Raw genomic sequence first — 21,478 nt, forward strand, 5'->3', positions numbered from 1 at the left:
TCGAAGGTATTTCCCTTTCTTCACGTTCGCCCCCGAGCTCTTGGTCCCCACGCGCCGGCCTCCCTTCAGGGCCTTGGTGCACCTCTGAGTCCCTCCTCTTTTCTCTTGCCCTCGGTCTCCTTTTCTTTCTTCTTTTTCTTGCTTTTCTTCCCCCCGCCCCCCCCATCTCTCTCTTTCTTTGCTCCTTTTCTTTTCCTTTCCTTCCTGGCTTTCATCATAATTCTTAGGAGCGCCAGTTGCCATTTTTAAAATGACTGTTGTTTACATTGCCTAGCCCAGAGGCCATTTCTCTCCACATTTCTGTTACTTTACAGTCACTTTTATAGGTACATGCAAAATGTAGAACAGTAAACGAACACGGCAAGGCACAACCAAATGCGATTAAAAATTGCTCTGTAGAAAATGAATACTGAAAAGCACAGGGCTACCAAGCAAAAAAATTAAGACCAGGTAAATGCTCATTCGGCAGAAAAACATGTGCAGAGTCAGCAGAAGCGGGGGCGGGAGGGGGGGATCTTCTCAGTGTAACATTATAAAGAATCTACCATCATTTTCAAAAATGAAATTTGACAAGTTAACACTAAGTCGTCTGGGGCAAAACTAAACATGCATAAAAAGGCTGCATATTTTGGAGAATTCTGTCTAATATTTCAAAGTTTTGTTTTTAATATAAGCAAAAATAGATAAAAATAATTTGAATTCTTTTAATAAGAAGCCATGTCCATAGTTTTATTATTACTACTACTAATAATAATTATAGACCGTTTATTTGTACCAGGCATTGTACTAAGAGCTCTACGTGTCTTATTTAATTTGGTCCTCTTTATAACTCTGAAATGTAAATGTTTTAGAGAACTGTTTTACTTTTTAAGAGAAAAATATTGTCTTAAATGGTGTACATCTGTCATCTTAACCTTAAATATTATCTCAGAATTCTTTAAAGTCTCAATGGAGGGTTCTTTTTCTTAAGGTTAATATGAGGAGAAGAACCAAGGCAGTAAGTAACCTGGGTAAGATTTGATGTCATAAGAACTGAGTAAGGCACGGGGATACGATTCAGCAGTCAAGGGTCTCTGACTTGCCAAGATGCTGTGAGAATTTCAGTATTCTAGATTTGGGGCTGAGACATAGTTTTACTTGATCTGAAAAAGAAAAGAATATTGGCACAGTGAAAATATTTCACCACTTTGCGTGCCTTTATTCAATCTCTAGCTCATATCTAATATATTTTCCATATGTTAGAAGTATAGCTCTGAGAGGAGTTTGTTTTGCAGGGCCTTTTACTGAATGAACCAAGCAAGTTTGTGCACCAAAACCATCTTTAGCATAAAAAATAAATCACATGAAACATAAACATATTCCAAACACAACTGTACACTCTGTGCTATGTGAGACTACATTTACTCACAGAAGAGCTAGAGTCAATAGGAAACTACAACAATTATGTCTCATAGCAAATATCAATCTTACCGCTTATGTTTTGCCAGAGGTTACATATCAAGGCTTTAAAGGAAAAGCAAAATTATAATCAAGATTAGCTCTTTGGGGTGGAAAATCTGAATGCTTCCTCCAGGAAATAATAGTTAGAGTGATCATATGCCCTGGTTTGCTGGGTCAGTTCTGCTTTATGCTTCTCCTGGCGTAAAAGTCATGTCAGTATCTGCTTCCTTCCTTTTTTTTTTTTTTTTTTGGCTCCCTCGCATTCTTAAGACATTCTCTCACTCTAGAAAGTAATTGAAATATTAATTCTAGAACAAATATTTTGAGCCAACATATTCTACGTATTTGTTGTGATCAATACAGTACAGGTGTCCAGCAGAGCCATTTTTCCATCATGTCGACAGGGCTGACAGTGACTAGTTTGGCAGGGCCCCTAAATAGCATTCATGACTGGGGCGGGATGCAGCTGGATGCACGAGGAACCCAGCCACACAATACATATCCCCTGACACCTATCACTCTGGGTTCTTGTTCCCATTCAGAACAGAACCAGTGAATGGGGTACTTGTCATTTGGGTTTGAAAGTCAATGGACAAGATTCTCTAAATATGGAAGGTACTCCTACTGATTCTTTAGATCCTTAGATTTTCCTAAATATTTCAAAGCTAGGCGGTAGATAGTTCTTTAGAAAAATCTAGTTAACTTTCTGTTGTGATATGTGATCGTAAAGTAGGTGAATATGAAAGAACCACTGTATTTCAAGTTTGCAGTTATTGATGTTTTGTGGACTATTTAAAATATAATAAGATTTTAAAAAATTATATAGAGCCATTAGAAAAAGTTGTACAATATAAATCTCACATGTTCTCAGATTTATAGTTATAGCTCTTTTTTATGGGTAACTTTTTTTTTTTTTTACATCTTCAAAAGAAACCTTAATAATGCATTAAAAAAGAAAAAAAACAAAAACAACAAAAAAAAACCCAGTGTCACTACCAAGCCTTTGGATGATTAACTACCCTATGATACTTCTTTCATCCAAGCTGGTTTATAAAGGAAAGCAAAAACGACAATAAAAGAAATGTACCAATTTATTTTCTACTAATAAAGTATTGAACATTAGTGAAAAAAGTGTGAAATATTGGAATGCAACACAGAGCAATTCCATTACCCATTGCAGTTTTGGGTCATATACTGTATATAAAGAGTAATTACTTCATTGGTTGGGGACCACAGTGGAGGAATATAGGATTTGATCAAAGAGATTTTAAATAAAAATTTTATCCCAAAGCATTTGCTTTTCAAAACAACATTACAGACCATCTTATTTTGGTTTTTGGTGTTTGGGGGTGAGGGGCTGGGTAGTGGTGTGGAAGTACAAAAGAAATAGAAAATTAAGAGTGAGCAAATTTTTAAAACTCTTTAGCCAGTAATCATGTATCATCAGCACATAGATTTTAAAGTACTACTAAAAGTAGTTTTTTAGATGCCTTCAGTGACACATCTTACTAATGAAGCTCCTGTATTTAATATTCATACACTGCCTTATTGACATTACATCTGGTGGTTTCTAACACATCTTTCACTTCCTACTGTTGAGTCAAGTTTCTGGATTTTATTATCTTGCTGATCGTGGTGCCTACAGTGTAAGTTTCTAAATGTTTTCAAGTCTTTTGTTCTTATTTAACACAGGGATTCTGGGTAGGAACGGAAAGCTTCCTGGGTAGGACGGTAAGGTAAGGTGGTATATTATGGAGAGAATAGACCTCGAGTTGGCCTGTCAAAGTCCTAACCTGTCACTTTTCTTGGATCCTTCATTTCTTCTTCTGTAGAGTCCTGAAAAATAACTACATTGTAGGATGGTTGTGAAGACCAAATAAGCCATGTGAAAAGCATGTTAAAATGCTTAGTGTCTGTTTACATTCTGCTGCTTTCTAAAAATAATTTTAAATAGGGACAAAAATCCAAAAAATACAAAAATCAAGAAATAGATAAACCACCTAATATGATCAACGAATACCAATTCCTTTATTTCTTCTACTCAGGTTCCTTCAATAATGATATTGGAGAAAGGGAAATAATCTGGTTACAGAAGTGAAATACGTTAATTGCAAAGAATTATTAATATTATAGGAAGGTATGAAGACGAAAATAAACTTTCATTACCTTTAATATTTTGACACATTTTCTTCATTTTTTTTCTAGCCTACCCATTTCAAAAAAAAGTTAGGATTATACTCCATCTCACGTTTACCGCCCCCCAACCCCAGTTTCTATTAGATCATAAGCATTTTTGCTGTCATTAATTATTCTCTTTAAATAATATTTTGTAATTTCATAATAGTATATCAGTTGTATGTACCATAATTAATTCCACCCAACATGTCAGTGATTTTTTTTATTATAAACAAAACTGCAGTGATAGTTTTTTTCAGATGTTTATTGAATATATTGGAAATCCCATCCCTTGATTTGTCATATTTGTTGCAAATTTTTTCCCATCACCCTTATAAATTAATGAGAATTTTTGGACATCATAAGTTTTTATTTTTTTAATTTTTTAAAGATTTTTTATTTATTTGACAGAGAGAAACACAGCGAAAGAGGGAACACAAGCAGGGGGAGTGGGAGAGGGAGAAGCAGGCCTCCCGCCGAGCAGAGAGCCCAATGCGGGGCTCGATCCCAGGACCCTGGGATCATGACCTGAGCCGAAGGCAGACGCTTAACAACTGAGCCACCCAGGCGCCCCATAAGTTTTTTATTTTATGTAACTCCTGCTATCAATTTTTTTTCCTTTGTGACTTCCTTCACTTTTTGCATGTTTAAAAAGTTATTTCCTATTCCAAGGTCACTAAATAACTTACCTATATTTTCTTCTGTTTTTATAATTCACCTTTAGCTTTTTGCTTTTTAATTAACCTAAAATGTATTTGGGACTATCTATTTAAGGTAGATCTGAGGTAGAATTGGGCTACCTCAAGTAGACTTGAGAGTCTATTTAGGTAGGATTTAACATAATTTTCTGCAAATAGTTAACACAAGTACCCAGTAACACACTACGTTCATCTGCATGGTGGATTTATGATGGTGCTTTATCATAAAACAATCTCTCTTTTAGTGTTCATCTTTCATATTTTAATTACTTAAATATCTGGTACAATAAATGCTTTCTCATTATTTCTGTTTTGCAAAAATTTCTTGGCTATAGCACTCAATTTATTTTTCCAAACAAATTTATCAAATTCTCCCCATTTCACTGCACTCCAAGCACATTAGGATTTCCTTGAAAATGCATTAAACCTATATGTTCAACAGAAGAAAAGAATAGATTCTTTTAATAATCAGTGTTCCAGTGCAAAAACACCGTATCTCTATTTTCTTAATGTAGATTCTGTACATTTCTTTTTTTTTTTTTAATGTTTTATTTATTTATTCACGAGAGTCAGAGAGAGAGAGAGAGAGAGAGAGAGAGGCAGAGGCAGAGGGAGAAGCAGGTTCCCCACTGAGCAGGGAGCCCGATGCGGGGCTCGATCCCAGGACCCTGGGATCATGACCTGAGCTGAAGGCAGACGCTTAACCATCTGAGCCACCCAGGCCCCCTGTACATTTCTTATTAAGGTTATGCCTAAGCGATTATAGATTTTATTGCTCTTGTGAAAAATATTTTTTTCACATGATCATTTCAAACTGGTAAGACATTATTCTCAATGAATTTTGATTGTGTAACCAGCCTTCTTCGATTCCAGCTTGATTTATTCTGTATGCAGAAAAATATTTGTTAAGAGCACTTTACTTCCTAAGACATAAATGAATTTAGCTGATGCTTGAGAGAGAAAACACTGAAGGCCATGGAGATGATCAGAACAAACCAGCTTTGTAATTAGGAAACAGCAGAAGGAGCCACTGGATATCTTTTTTTTTTCCTAAAGTGTACAACTGCATAGGTGAAATTAATACACTTTTTGTTTTATTGCTGGGGAGGGAAAAAAGACAAGAAATTGATGCATTCATGTCTGTAATGACAAGTGAAGGGTGACTTTTGGAGACAGCAGGGACCCTGAGAGTATGTAATTGTTCCATATCCTTTGAACCTTATGCGTCTCAAGTACCTCATCGTGTGACAGTCCAACTTGGTACAAGCAAGATGAATATTGTAGACAATTGTCTCCCATGGGAATTATATTTAAAATGAAGGCTCTAAGTAACTTCTACCTAAAGATCCTGTTTAAAACTGGCCTCTGTGTCTTCAGTCCCACTGTACCCTGTTGTTCTTGGACGCTGCACATACACCGGTCACTCACTTGCCCTCAGTTTCGAAGGTGGCAGGATGCCACGCCGAGCCACGTTCACAGTGCAAAGTGCTTTCGACTTTTCTGAAGTGAAAGGCAGTATGTAAATGTGCAACATGACGACATTATTATTCCAGCTTTCTGGCTGCTTTCAGCAAGCACTGACTGCCACATGAGGTCTCAAGTGTTCTGGCACAGTGTGGAAGTGTTCAAAAGAAGTTAAAGTAATGAAATTGGATCTACATTTCCATAGATCTTCAAGCTGGCATGGAGGAATGGAGTCATGGAATCAGGGTTGGATGGTCTCCACCAAACAGCCTAGGCAAGGGCCTGTGATGCCAGGCTACTAAGCAGAAATTTCAATCGTGAAAGGCCACCACTATTTCTTCCTCTGGGTCTAAAATTACAAAATGTGCACATTTCCCTCAGGCTCGCACCATTCTCTGGGTGCTTTATACTCAATCCCACCCACCCATTCCCTGGAGCACACCAGCTTTGCTTAAATCCAGGACAAGTTTTAAAATGAAGAACTAAGTACCAAGGGAGAAAAATGTTTAGTTAGAACCCTGAAATAGCATCTGCTGTTGTATCAAGTACGTGACTGTTACACTTCAGAGGTGGGCCAGGCTCACCTTGTATCTGATCTTCCTAAGCTACTACTTAGGAAGTGTCTATTTAACGGATTTCAGTTGACCTTTCTTCCCCCCCAGTTTTCATTGCTCACAGGTCTTCCAGATTTGGACATTCTGAGACCTGCCCTCTCTCCTACACCTTTGCATGCTTCCCCACTCCCCAACTCTGGCTAAAATGTCTCTGTTCATCAGGGCAAGATCAACAGAATCTGAGTCTGGTGCTTTGCCACCACCTTTCTATTGGCATAGGTCCACGATGCTGGGTGTCCTTCCTCCTCCATCTCCCTTTATATCCGGAAATTTTCATGGGTTCCAAGCATCCATTTATGTATGTACAAAGATGAAGTTTATTTAAGTTTAAAAATGTGAGAGGGACAATTCAAAGAATTCAAGCACTGAAGAATACCTTTACTCACACAGAATCTCTCTTTTTTCTTAATTGTATTTTAGGACAGTGAAAAAAAGGGATTTATAAATAAAATCTATGCCATCCAGGAGGTTTGTATCAGTGTCCAGAACATCCTAGATGAAGTGGCTTCCTTTGGCGAAAGGATAAAGAAGTGAGTGAGTGATACTGACATGTGAACCCTGGCCTTCTGTGGGACAGTGTGTCCATTTGTTTTTCAGAGGGTGAAATGCCACATTCTTTTTGGCAGGGGAGACTCCTTCTGGGTGATCTATTGCTCAGTTTCTTCATTATTTACTTTGTTTCTGCCAGTCTTTGGTTTTGTGAAAGTTCTGTCAATTTCCTTCCTGAAATTTAGAACATATTGGTTGGAAAGAAGTCCTACTTGTAGCTTTGAAGAAATAACACCGTCCTAAATTTTAGCACATTTTCAAGTGAAAGACTTTGTTCTTAAATGGAATACGAAATCGTGATAGGAAAAAAATAAACCAAGCTAGATGAGAATTTCAGGTAATCAAGACACATCTTCATTTTATTATTGGTTGACTTATACTGTCATTGAGGAACTCTAAAATTTTTTTAAAAATCATATTTTATGTAGCAACCTGCAAAAATATTTTCAAATTTATGTATTTAAATAGTTGAGGTCATAGTTACAGATGAACTAAACTAATGCACTTTTAATAATTTAAAAAAAGGAATCCCTTTCCTAATTTAAAATATAGCTTCATTGAAAGCTAATATAAATTAAGAATACAAGAATATTCTTAAGAATATTCTTTTTTTTATTATGTTATGTTAATCACCATACATTACATCATTGGTTTTTGAAGTAGTGTTCCATGATTCATTGTTTGCGTATAACACCCAGTGCTCCATGCAGTACGTGCCCTCTTTAATACCCATCACCGGGCTAACCCATCCCCCTCCCCTCTAGAATATTCTTAATATAAGAATATTATTATAGTCTTACATTATTTGTATTTTACTTGAAATAATTTTATTTACTAATGAACTTTTAAAAACAACTGTAATTCAATAAGGTGGATTCACAAGTATTGATGATCAGTTAAAAAATATACTGAAGTCCCATACTACTAAAGTATGTGAAAATTTGCTACATAATGATTGCTAAGTCGTCTATTCAAGAAGGGGTGCTGTATATCCAGATAAGCCTACACCTTCCTAGTTTCATGTATCAATTCATTGTTTATTATTTATCTTATTATTCACCAAAAGTGTTCCACAGATTTGAATCCTTGGGCATACACATTTGAAAGCAGTAAATTATTTAAACTAAAGGTGTGAGACATTTACCTACTGCTTTTCATGTTTCAGGGAATAATGCATTTTACTTTGTATAATTTTTTAATACATTTCCACATATGCATACATGCTGAGTTTCCATTTTTTTTATATCATATTAGATAGAACAGCCTCCCTCTCACTCCAAATGTATAGCAGCCTTCAGTCTCCGACTTCTGAAGACTGATTCCTACATCTTTTTTCTTCTTCCTTTCCACGTTATTTCCATTTCTAAGAATGTTCCTTTGTTCCACTAGAGCCAAGTGTTTAGTCCTGAACAGGGCATTTCCCTTTTGAGTGTGTCCTTTCTCTGAGGTACACTGTGTGTTGATACCTGATAGAAGTATCTCATTTACACCATTAAGACGCTGGGTCAGCTCTGAGGTGGGGCAAATTTATGCCTGGGAGGAAGAAGCTTCTTTGTAACTCTGGGTGGTAGGGGACCTCAGGTGCTTGGCCAGAAAACATCATAGCCAGTTGAAGAATATGGCCAGATGGCCAGATCCTGGCTGTGGACCAGCCTTGGGAAAAACTGAGTTTTGTAGAACTTTCCACAGTTAAGAGACAGAGGCATAGGTATAGGATGAAGTACAGAAATATGCATAGGTTCCAGTGATTCTTACAGGAGCCATCTTTTCTGCACAATTTTTTTGAATATTAAAATACAGAAAGTCCCCTGGGGTTGCATGAGATAAAATGCATCTATCCAGAAAGCAGATTCAGAAGCAGTCATTAAGTACAAAGTGAAAAGCCTCTATAATTACATCTTGTTACTAAGTAATCATTCCAGAACTTTCTTGAATTGCATCTTTTTTGGGGGAAGATCATAGTCTAGATTTAGTTTTCCTGATGCACTGTGGAAATAGAAAAGGGCAGTCTTTTTTTTTCTGACATTAGCTACACTGATAAGGATTCCTTGCCATTTATCCTTCCAAGAGGAGAAAGAACACAGGGAGCCCTTCAGGGAGGCTGCCCAAAAAAAGGGTTTTCTGACTGAAGAGCCAGTGCCCTTGCACACTGAAGAGTGTTGATGGATGGCTCTGAGCGAAGCCCCAGGAAAGCAAGCAGACAGACCCTCAGCCTTCTGTTCTCTTCACAAGTGTCAGTGAAGGGAGAAAGGCATGATCCTTCCCCAGGTGACAGTTAAACAGGGCGCTCACTCTGGCCATGGGAGGAAAAAGACAAAGAGAAAAGCTAGTTCCCAAGAGTTACTGAAAACAAGACAACGAGACTGATCTAATTTTGGCTCTTTTACTAGGAAAAATAGTTTTAGAAAACACTGGACCTTAAGCAGACACAAAAGGCAAGCTATATGCCCACAGAGCTAAGGATTCACTCCTAGGTGTTATGCTGAAGGGAAAGATAGGAAGAAAATCTTTTAATCCTCCTTTACTGGATCAGAAACGGCCCTGGACAAACCCCACCCCAGGTGCACATAACATACATAACCAGGAAATGAGAGAAAATTAAAAAATCCACATTTCTCCAAGTCACGTATAATTTCATATTTTTTGGAGGTGTTTTGGGGGCCCTTGTCACCGTGGTAGGCTCCGAGAGTGGACTAGCTCTAAAAATGTCACTTTGATTCACATGTTATCATCACTACCAGTCCACCTCGATACAAGTTGTCCTCATTTTTAAATGGGGAAGTTGAGGTATAGAAAGGTTGATTCCTCCAAAGTTCTACGGCAGAATCTGGGCTTTGAATGCAGATCGGATACTTTCTTTGCTCTTTTCATTAAACTGCACTCAAGTGTCACTCAACAGTATGTGTTAGGTCCTCCGTAGAGGCTGGTTGTTGAGGCAACTGGATGCCTGTAAACGGTGACATAGTTACATACCCAACACTGAAGACTCCATGCAACAGTTCAGTTGCTTACTATTTTGCAATGAGAGTCACTACAGAATTTCCACACAAAAACTCCTAAATTATTACAATCTTTTCATGTTCCATTTCCCTGATTTTCTACATCCTTTTTTTTACCTTCTCTTTTTTTTTTTCTTTTTGCCCCACTACATTCCTTCCCATCTTCTTAGTCCTGTCTTTTTTGCAACTTCCCCCACTTCTGTTCATTGATCCTGTTTTTGTTCTTTGTTCTGATGTTACCTCACTGCCAATGCGCAGTCTTGCAGCCTTCCCCGATCCCCGACACTATCCATCAACAGCAGTGTGGGGACACTGCAGTCCCATCGGCCAGGTCCTGCTATAACCCACTTCTCCAGCTTACACTCCATTTTCACAGTCTTTCCAGCACATTTACCATGTGTTCTCCTTTGCCAGAAATAACACAGGGAGAACAGTAGTCAATACTGACTTTCTTAATTATCTCTGTATTTCTGGGAAGGGCAATGATGGCAGGTGAATTTTTACAAGGCTGACTACTCTGTTCCCCCTTCCTGACTTGTAGATCCATTGGAAACATAACTGAAGTGAAAAGGGAGTATCCCTCAAAGGAATTCTAAACTAGGGAGGATTTATACAACAGTGTAAGAGTTAAGTCTACAGACAGTTGCTGACATTTTATTTCCAGTGTCTGGAATCCAGTGTGAGTTGACAGAAGAAAGAATGGTAGGCCCAGGGGCATTCTCCTCTATGAAAATTGGGAGAAAACAAGATTGGCTACTAGTTTTAGAGGTAGAAAAACACATTAAAAAAAAATTTTTTTTTTTAACCACATAAGGAGTCCCCCAACTAGTGCAACTTCAGACCCTGAAGGCACTCGGGACCATCTGTAAGGGTTGATGGCAAGACTTGTTTGCGTGGGCCCTGCTTTCATGAAACTCAGCACATTGTGACCAACCTGTGTCCTCTGATAGGCTCACTACAATCGCCTTCTGTTCCAGAGAGAAATGCAGTCTTACCAGATCCCTAGTCCAGAGGCTGAGTCAGAATCACATTTATTTGAACTTTTGTTTGAAAAAAGTATGAAGTGCTCAGATTGCTGATGTGTTAATTTCTCATTCAGTACTTTCAACTGGACTGTCCCATTCTTAAGCTGGCTGGCCATTGTAGCCCTCTGTGTGTTCACAGTCATCCTGTACTTCATTCCACTGAGATACATTGTCCTTGTCTGGGGTAAGTAAAGCCTTTTTTTTTTTTTTTTTTTAACTGTCTTAGATACTAGGAACAAACTATTTCTAAGGGATGAGTTATACTGTCAGAAGTTCCTTGTATTTATGATCATGAAGCTACTCCATGATGAAAAGAGACAGGTCAGTTAAAAATCACAACAGTATAAAGATTTAGGTCTACCTACAAAATGCATTTTTCTTATCTGGCACCATAGGCTCCATCATCCTGTAAACATGTAGTTGTGCAGATTCTTCATATATCAAAGTGTAGCTTTGTCCAGATATCATTCTGATTTATTTTCACCACTTATACGTAAACAGAGGCATTTCGATCCATATGGTGCATTTAGGACAATATGCTTTTGTGCTGTGGTACTTTATCTTGTGGAAACGTCTGTAAACACGGGGCTATATATGGCCGCCTATTTAAGAGGTCACCGTTGGGATGCAGGAAAGGGCTCCTTGGCCCTGACAGGCTGCTTACGAATAAGAAACCGGCTTTATGTGTACTAAACAAAAGTGCTTCTGCAAAAACCCACTTTAAGGGTGATATTTTCCAGTCCTTGTTTTTGATGCCGTTATGCTGCATGCCAAGAGTTCCTACGGCCCTAGGCTCCACTTAGATGATAGTTTCAGCATTCTTCATTGTTTTAGGGTTTCTATTCCTTAGCTGAGAGAATTCGTGCTCTGAAAAAAACGGTCAGTCTCTACAATGGACTCACATATAAAACTACATTAATGATATATATAAACAAGACTGGGGAGAAGTAGGATTGTCTACTTGCCCCCCCAGCCTGCACACACCTAAGATTGCTAAACGTATACAAAATGCAAAGAATCAAAATGGGTATGGATTCCAGAAAACACATGTTTACACTAAAAGCAAAAAGATCAAAAGGAATGTTTTATTTTCTTTTTAAAGAAATGCTGGAATAAGTGACAGAGGGGTCTGAGGTCCCCACACCCTCCAGTTTTAAGATTCCTATCTCCCTATTCTTTTTGGTCTGTCTTGTCATATCCTGAGTTAAGCCCTCTTACCCTTTATTGTCACTCTGCTTACCTTTACAGCTTGGGTAGGGAGGAGAGGATGGGGGGAATGATGATGATTTTTTCCCTTGTTATAATTTAAACCAGTTTCAAATAAGAGAGTACTTGCACTACACAGGGAGAGAGGCCTTTCTTCCCTCTGTTCAAGCCCTCATCTTTCCTTCCTTCCTTTGATATATAAAACAGATGCTGTTTTCTTGAAGGAATTAGGGTAGGGCATGCGGTGTGGCAGTTTATTATCTCTAACCTTCCTAGGGTCAGATCTGCCATCTCAGTTGTGATAGGTGGTGAACCTCTGGTTTTGTTTCCCCGCGCTCTCAGAAACTGGAGCCCATGGCGGACATCTGGCTCAGTAACCTGGGGTGGCCTCACTGGCTCTGTCTTAAACGTAATTCTTAGAGAATGTGTTTGGGCCTCTTGTTTCATCATATGAAATAAAAGGAGAACAGTATTTCTGTAGTGCTAGGTGATTGCTGAAATATTAACTGGAAATTTAAGACATGGGTCTCACATGGGGAGACGGACCAAAATCAAGAATGCAAAATAAGTTTATTCTGCCGAACTTCCTGAAGAAGAGCCAAGATGCTCTAAGTTATGGCCCAGTTTTTACGAGTTTGTTGATTTCATATAAAGCTGTTAATTTATTTTGTATATGTGAATATGCTTGGTCATTTATTAAGTGCAATATAAATTTCAAAGAGTAGACTTATCCCATTGAAATTCTACCTTATATCACAGAATATATAGAATAGGTACTTGTAGTTTTATACATTGTTTTGACATTTCTATCTCATTGAAGTTTTTGTTTCTATAATAGCTCCAACTTCACCTAAGTTTACTCCTCAACCATGTTCGCTCTTCAGGTAGTATAGAGGATTAACTGTTGAAAAATTTCGTATGGGTAGATATGGCTCATCTGTAATGGTTCTTGGCTGTTCTATTCCAAAAGTGATCCAAGTAAGTCAATCACAGCATCTTTTGCAAGCATTAAATTTAAATTTTGTGTAATTTGAAAGGAAAATTGCTTCCTGAAAATCTCAATGCCAGAGATGTAGAAACAGAAACATTCCCCCCCCTCCCCTGCCATGGTAAGAACTTTTAAGATCTACTCTTTTAGCAACTTTCAGATATGCAATGCAGTATTATTAACTATAGTCATCATGCTGTACATTATATCCCCATCACTTATTTTGTAACTGAAAATGTGTAGCCCTTCACCCATTTCACCCATCCTCCCACCTCCAGCCTCTGGTAACTACCAATCTGGATCTATGAGCTTGGCTTCTTTTCTTTTTTTTTTTTTTAATGCCACACACAAGTAAGGTCTTAGAGGGTGTTTGTCTTAGACTCATTTCACTTAGCATAATGCTCTTAAGTCCCACCTGTGTTGTTGCAAATGGCAAGATTTCCTTGATTTTTATGGTTAATAGTCTACTGTGTATATATACATCCTATTTCCTTTATCCACTCATGTGTCAGTGGACGCTGAGCTTGTTTCCGTGTCTTGGCTATTATAAACAGTGCTGCAATGAGCATGTGCCAGGTGGGTGTTATTTATATTTTGAGTTCATGTTTTTGTTTTCTTTGGATAAATATCCATAAGTGGAATTGCAGGAACATAGGGCAGTCCCATTTTTCTTTTTGTCAGGACTACCCATTCTGTTTTTCATAGTGCACCAGCTTACATTTCCACCACCAGTGAATGAGGGTTTCCACTTCTCCACATGCCTGCCAACACTTGTTATTCCTTGTCTTTTTGATAATAGCCATTCTAACAGGTGTGAGGTGATATCTCAAGGTGTTTTTGATTTGCAGTTCCCTGATAATTAGTGATGGTGAGCATCTTTTCACATCTTTTCACATAGTTGGTCATCTGTAGGTCTTTTTTGGAGAAATGTCTGTTCACATCCTCTGCCTATTTTTTGTTTTTGCTATTGAGTTGTATTAGTTCTTTAAATATTTTGGATATTAGTCCCATAGCAGAGATAAGATTTGCAAATATCTTCTCCCATTCAGTAGGTTGCTTTTTCATTTTATTGATGGTTTCCTTTGCTGTGCAGAAGCTTTTTAGTATGATGTAGTCTTGTTTATTTTTACTTTAATTGTTTTGCTTTTTGGGGTCAAATCTGAAACATTGCCAAGACCGATGTCAAGGAGCTTACTGCCTTTATTTTCCTCTTGGAGTTTTATGGCTTCTGGTCTTATATTCAAATCTCTAATCCATTTTGAATTAATTTTTGTATATAAGATAGTAGTCCACTTTCATTCTTTTACATGTGGTTATCTAGTCTACCATTTATGAGACTGTCCTTCCTCCATTGTATATTCTTACTTTGTCATAAACTTATTGATTATATACGTGTGGGTTTACTTCCACACTTTCTATTCTGTTCCATTGATCCACGTGTCTGTTTTTATGCCAATATCATACTGTGATATCAGGGAGTGTGATGCCTCCAGCTTTGTAGTTCTTTCTTAAGATTGCTTTGCCTATTTGGGGTCTTTTGTGGTTCCATACAAATTTTAGGTTTGTTTGTTCTACTTCTGTGAAAAATGCCATTGAAATTTTGATAAGGATTTTATTGAATCTATAGATGACTTTTGGGTAGTATGAACATTTTAACACTATTCTTCCTATCCATGGATATGGACTATTTTTCCATTTATGTGTGTTGTCTTCAATTTCTTTCATTAATGTCTTACAGTTTTCAGTGTACAGGTCTTTCACTTCCTTTATTAAATTTATTTGTAGGTATTTTATTCTTTTTGATGTGATTGTGAATGGGATTGTTCTTAATTTCTTTCTGATCATTCATTATTAGTGTATAGAAACCAAACAATTTGTTATTGATTTTGTATCCTTGGTTTGCAAACTGGCCCCCATACACAAAGTGCATAGACAGAAGAAAGAGGGAGACCATTTCAGACTGGTAGGTGGTAGATTTAATATACAGGGGAACTCACTTACAAGGCTTGTCTTGGGTGGCTATAGGCAAGTAAATCTCCACCCCTGCCCACCAGAATCTTAAAAGTTTACATGGAGGAATTAACTGGGCTCAGTCCCATATACTGTTCAGATGGTCTTAATAACATCTTACTCTTTCAAGGCTACATCCTTGGAGCAGTTCCCACTGTGGGTATGGTAGGCAGAATGTACATTTCAAAAACCAAAGGGTGAGAAGCTGCCAGAGTTCAGCAACCAGGTCAACCATAGGTCATATCCTCTCCTAGCCTCTCCATTACCTCTTCCCCAAAATCCTGCAGCTTCATTGAATTCACTTATTAGTTCCTTTTTATTTTTTTTGGTGGAATCTTTAGAGTTTTCTATATATAACATGATGTCATTTGCACATATTGCATTTTTTCTTTCCAATTTGGGTGTTTTTATTTCTTTTTCTTGCCTGATTGCTCTGGCTAGGACTTCCAGTACTCTGTTGAATAAAAATGGTGAGAGTGAACATTCTTGTCTTGTTCCTGAACTTATGTTAAAAGCTTTTAGCTTTTCACCATTGAGTATGATGTTAGCTATGGGTTGTCATATATGGCCTTTATTACATTGAGTTATGTTCCCTCTACATCTACTTTGTGGAGAGTTTTTATCATCAATGGATGTTGAATTTTGTCAAATGCTTTTCTGCATCTATTGAGATGATCATCTGATTTTTATCCTTCATTTTCTTAACATGGTTTATCACACTGATTTGCAGATGTTGTACCATCCTTGCATCCCTGGAATAAATCCAAATTGTGGTGAATGAGATTTTTAATTGTTCAACGCAGTTTACTAATGTTTTGTTGAGGATTTTTCATCTCTGTTCATCAGAGATATTGGCCTATATTTCCTTTTTGTGTGTGTGGTGTCCTTGTCTAGTTTTGGAAACAGAGAAATGCTCATAAAATGAGTTTGGAAGTGTTCCCTCCTCTTCTAGTTTTTGGAAGAGTAAGAAAAATTGCTATTCTTTGAGTGTTTGGTAGAATTCACCAGTGAAGCTCTCTGGTTCTGTTTGTTGGGAGGTTTTTGATTACTGATTCAGCTGCCTTCCTAGTAATCAGTCTGAATAGAAATTTTCTATTTCTTCATGATTCAGTCTTAGAAGACTGTATGTACCTAGTAACTTACCCATTTCTTAGGTTTCCATTTGTTGGTGTGTAATTGTTCATACTAGTCTCAGGATCCTTTATACTTCTGTGGTTTCAGGTTTAACATATTCTCTTTCAGTTCTGATCTTATTTGGATCTTTTTTTCTTGGCAAGTCTAGCTAAAGGTTTGCCATTTTACTCATCTTTTCAAAGAATCAGCTCGAAACTTTATTATTCCCTTTCTTCTATAACTTTTTTTTATTGAGGTAGGCATTTATTGTTATAAACTTACCTCAGAGAACTGCTTTGGTTGTACCCCATACATTTTGGTATGTTGTATTTCTGTTTTCATTTTTCTCAAGGTATTCTTTTATATCTTCATTGATGCATTGGTTTAGTAGCATGCTATTTAATCTCCCCATACTAGTGAATTTTCCAGTTTTCTTCTTGTAATTGATTTCTAGATTCCTTCCATTGTGGTTGAAAAAGATGCATGCTATGATTTCAGTCTTCTTTATTAAGACCTGTTTTGTGGCTTAACATATGAGCTGTCCTGGAGAATGTTCCATGTGCACTTGGGAAGAATGTATATTCTCCTGCTTTTGGATGGAATGTTCTGTCGATGTCTGTTAGGTCCATATGGTCTAACATGTCATTTAAGGCTGATGTTTCCTTATTGGTTTTCTGCCTGGATGATCTAGGTAGTGATGTGAGGTATTAAACTACTCTAGTATTATACTGCTATTTCTCCCTATATGTCTGTTAATATTTGCTTTATAAGTTCAGGTGCTCCTATGTTGGCTGTATAAATATTTTAAAACGCTATATCCTCTTGCTGGGTTGGCCCCTTTATCATTATGTAACACCCTTCTTAGTTTCTTATTACAGTTTTTGTTTTAAAGTATGTTTTTGTCCAATGTAAGCATAGCTACTCCAGCTTTCTTTTGGTTTTCATTTGTATGGAGTATGTTTTTCCATTCCTTCACTTTCAGTCTGTGTGTGTCTTTGCATCTGAAATGCGTCTCTTCTAGGCAGCATATATATAGATGGGTCTTGTTTTTTTTATCCATTCAACCATTTGATACTTTTTTACTGGAGAATTTATCTTATTTACAGTTAACTAATTATTGATTGGTATGTACCTATTGGCATTTTGTTAATGTTTTCTGTTTTGTAGTTCCTCTGTGTTCCTTTCTTTTGCTCTCTTCCTTTGTGATTTGATGACTTTCCTTGCTGGTATGCTCTGATTGCTTTATTATCTTTTGTGTATCTAGTATAGGTTTTTGCCTTGCAGTTACCATGAGGCTTACATATTAGAACTTATAACAGTCCGTTTTAAGTTGGTAACAATGTAAGGTTGGATGCATTCTAAAGCTCTACATTTTAACTCTTCACCCACATGTTCTGCTTTTGATGTTACATTTAACATCTTTTAATCTTGTGTATTCCTTAACTAATTATTGTAGTTATATTTTGGGGGCTCCACATGAGCATATAAGTTCCTTTCAAGGAGATGCCAGCGTGCTGCAGCGACAGCACAAAGATGGCATCCGGCAGCATACATTTCCTCAGAGCACTTTCCTAAGTCTCTAGATGTATGCCAAACTTGAAGCCTGCCATGCAGGCCTGAAGCTCCAGGACAATGTAATAGGTCTCTTTCACAGATAGACTGTGGATGTGTTTTAGCCTGATGTCTGTGCAGGGCCCTGGGGGTGGTAGCCTGCCAAAAACTCTATAACTGTTACAGTCCTGTGGGACCCAGAAATACAAGCCTCATGTCCACCAGAGCTAGGAGATCAAGGGAGTATTCCCTCAGTGGCAGCTGTAAAAACCAGGGCATGAGATATATGTAAAACCTCCCTTCTGAGAGAGACTGCTGCTCTGGAGCATGGCACAGAGCCTACTCTCCAAGGTTTCTGGAGAAGTTTACAGTCAGCCCTTACATGTGTGTTTAATTAGAAGCCTGCCCCTTAGGCAGTAACTAGGATGATAAGCTTAGGGGTCTGTGACAAAGACTGAGCATCTGAGTCTGTTACCTCTAGCTATGTCCTCAGGGTCGTTGATGTTTAAAAACTCTTTCTTTTTTTTTTTTTTTTGGTTACAGTCCTGTGGGACCTGTAAGCATAATCACATTGGCCACCAGAGCCAGGTGATACACAGGTGTTCCTCAGCAGCAGCTACAAAAGTCAGGGGTGTCAAACAAGGGTAGAAGCTCCTTACTGGGAGATATTTATAAGCTGTAGTGTGGCAGAGAGTGCAGAGACTGCATCTAGTGGACTGTTCCCTGAGAACTCTATAAACTCTTGTAAGTGTGCCAGACCAGAGGGTTGACCAGCTCTTCTATAAGCAAATAGGCTTGTTTCTCAGAAAGACTGGGGGTGTCTTACAGTCTACTGTCTGTACAGCGTCCTGGGGATGGTAGTCTGCCAAGAACGGTCTGAGTGTTAGAGTCCCATGCAACTCAGGAATGGAAGCAACCCTGAACTACTGAGCCCAGCAATCAAGGGGTGTCCCCTTGCCGGCAGCCACAAAAACCAAGGCACCAGATGTGTGTAAAAGCTCCACTCCGGGAAATGTTGGTGCTCTGAAGCATGGCAGAGGGAGAGCATGAAGCTGGTGCTTGCCAGTTGGAGGGTAAAAATGGCACCCACCGGCTTTACAAGGCAGACAGAGAGTGCAGAGTATCCCAGCAGGCCCCAGCCCCTCCAGCTGAAGCTTTAAGGTTATATGAAAGAGATTCATTTGCTAAAGTCTGGATGCTTTTCTAATGGCTGCTTCTATGCTGCACCCTGGGGCAAGTGAGTATATACACGAGCCCATTGAGCCATTTCTCAGTTCACAACAGCTCTCTATGTCATGATTTTCAAAGCCAGATGTGTTGGGGGCTCATCTCTCAGTTGTAGGACTTAAAAGCTGGGGTACCTGATACAGGGTATAACCCGCTGCTCTTCAGAGAGAAGCTCCATGTTTGTGAGTTACGTTGTAATTGTGGGTTGCCTTGCTGGGGTAGGATTTATGAGATTTTGTCTCAGCCTCTCCTACCCACTTCCCTTGGCCTTTTTCTTGTTCCCTGATGTGAAGAAGTCACTCAGCTAGTTTTCAGGTCTTTCTCAGAGGGAGCTAAGTGTTCCATATGTAGCTGTAGATTTGGTGTGATCATGGGAAGGGGTGAGTTCAAGATCTTCCTACATTGCCCTATCGAGCCACCTCTTAGATGTAAAACCAGACATAAAACTGGGGCACCATACACATGTAAAAGCTTCCCTCGGGGAGATACCCTTTGTGGAGTGTGGCAAAGGGAGAGTGTGGAGATAAGCATCCACCAGCTGGAGCAAGGCAGAAGGAAAGTGCAAAGATGGCACCCCCAGTCTCTGGCTCGAGAGCACCCCAGCAGTCCCTCGAATGTTTGTCTAACCAGATGCCCACCCCTCGGGCTGATGCTCCAAGACAAGCAAATGAGACTCTCCCAAAGTCCAGGTATCCCTCAATTAACTGCTTCCATGTTGGGCCCTGGGGTGACTCCAAGCATGCAAGTCCTTTAAGAACCATTTCTCAGATCACTGTAGCCTTGTGGGTCCCGTGGACGTGAGCTCCATTGGTTTTCAAAGGTAGGTATTTTGGAGAGTCGTCTCATAGGTGCACATGTTAAAAGCTGGGGGTGCCTGATGTGGGTGGGGCTCAAACCCTTCACTCCTTAAGGAGAAGCTACAGCTTTTGAGTTCCCTCCTGACCATGGGTTGCCACACTGAGGGTAAGGTTTATGAGGAGTTTATGTCCCAGCCTCTCCTACCTGCTTCATAGTGGGCCTTAGCTCAGCACCCCATATGTGGGAGGAGAGTTCAGGATCCTCTTGCATCACCATCTTTAAAGCTGTTTATTTTTTTAAAAAAGCTGGTGGTAAAACTTTCACATTTCAGGTCATTTAAAAGAAAAAAAAAAAAAAAAAAACAAGGACAGCTGTCTTCTAAACATTTAGTTTGCATAACATTAACACCTCCCCACTCCAAAAAACAGTAAGGTTTATCTTTTGAAAAAGGGAAAACCAGTAAATCAGACTTTTTGCCTTGAAAAGTTTCACTATAGATGAAATACTAAAGCAAGGCTTCTAAGTAATATGACACTGAGTGGCAAAGCAAGATACAGCATTGTACATCCTTGCCAGGTGCCTTTTGTTTCCCAAATAAAAAGCCTTTCCTGCTGGGAGGAAGCCACTAAAGTAAAAAGAGAAAACCAGAGCTGCCATTGAGTTGGGATGGAGGGAGGAAGGGGACAAAGGAAAGGAGAGAAAGAAACAGGAATGGGGGAGAGGGAGGGTGGGAGGGAGAAAACAGGGTGTACTGGTTCATTCAGTGGAGACTGAAGAGCAGCTTAGTCTAGATCTTCAAATCACTGCAACATATGGAAATATACATGATTTTTCTAATTCCTAACTTTGGAGATTTCAATAATGTTTTATCTATGACTTTTTCAGGCATCAATAAATTTACAAAAAAGCTTCGGAGTCCATATGCAATTGATAACAATGAACTACTTGACTTCCTTTCCAGAGTCCCTTCAGATGTACAAGTGGTATGTAGGTTTCACTATTACTGCTCTTTACCATATGATGGCATTGGGTTTTCACTTTTCATCCTTTTAATTTTAAAGGTTTTAGAAGAACCACTTAAAGTTAAAAAGGCCTATAGCAGATTTTGCCTTTCAGGAATTTAGCCCACTTGGGGTGTTACCCAAGAAGAACTTTTATAAAGCATGGGGAATGGAGAACAAGAGAGGGTTGCATCAAGAACCTACCAGGGCTCATAGGGGCAATTTTCCTCCAAGGAAGGTTCATCTGGTTTGTGAAGGGAAGTCACCATTACCTGAAGGGAGGAAACAGGAATATAGATGCTGAAGGCAAGATGTGCCAGTGAACATTTGAAAAACACTTCTTTGTATAATTTACAGGAATTGAGTTTTAAAAATGCATATTTTGGAGACCAGTGGGGGGAAGGGGTGGAGAGTACCTGCCTTTTCAAGACTGGGGCACATCTCAATCCTTTAAAATTCTTTGAGGTTAACTCATGCCCCTTAATCATCAATTATTTTCAGAATAAATGAGAAATGTTTTTATCAAAATCTTGACACTATGTTGCAGCAATACCTTTCTTCCTTTGTTTCAGTTGAGTTTTCGATTTGGTATCCGACGTTGAGAGTAGGCTGGAGGGAGA

General features: G+C 38.6%; 1 protein-coding gene across 12 annotated transcripts in view; it reads left to right on the forward strand.

Moving 5' to 3' along the window:
- Positions 1-21,478, forward strand: part of MCTP1 (multiple C2 and transmembrane domain containing 1) — a 506,871-nt gene that overhangs the window by 482,987 nt on the left and 2,406 nt on the right. For 10 of the 12 annotated variants that reach the window (XM_078067050.1, XM_078067059.1, XM_078067049.1 and 7 more), the window contains 3 exons: positions 6,812-6,921; positions 11,039-11,148; positions 20,743-20,840. In XM_078067050.1, coding sequence (XP_077923176.1) covers positions 6,812-6,921; positions 11,039-11,148; positions 20,743-20,840 — 318 coding nt within the window. The remainder of the gene's footprint in view (positions 1-6,811; positions 6,922-11,038; positions 11,149-20,742; positions 20,841-21,478) is intronic. The other 2 variants (XR_013445693.1, XM_078067054.1) reach the window with 2 other exon arrangements.

Source organism: Halichoerus grypus, chromosome 2, assembly GCF_964656455.1.
Source record: "Halichoerus grypus chromosome 2, mHalGry1.hap1.1, whole genome shotgun sequence".
Taxonomy (NCBI): domain Eukaryota; kingdom Metazoa; phylum Chordata; class Mammalia; order Carnivora; family Phocidae; genus Halichoerus; species Halichoerus grypus.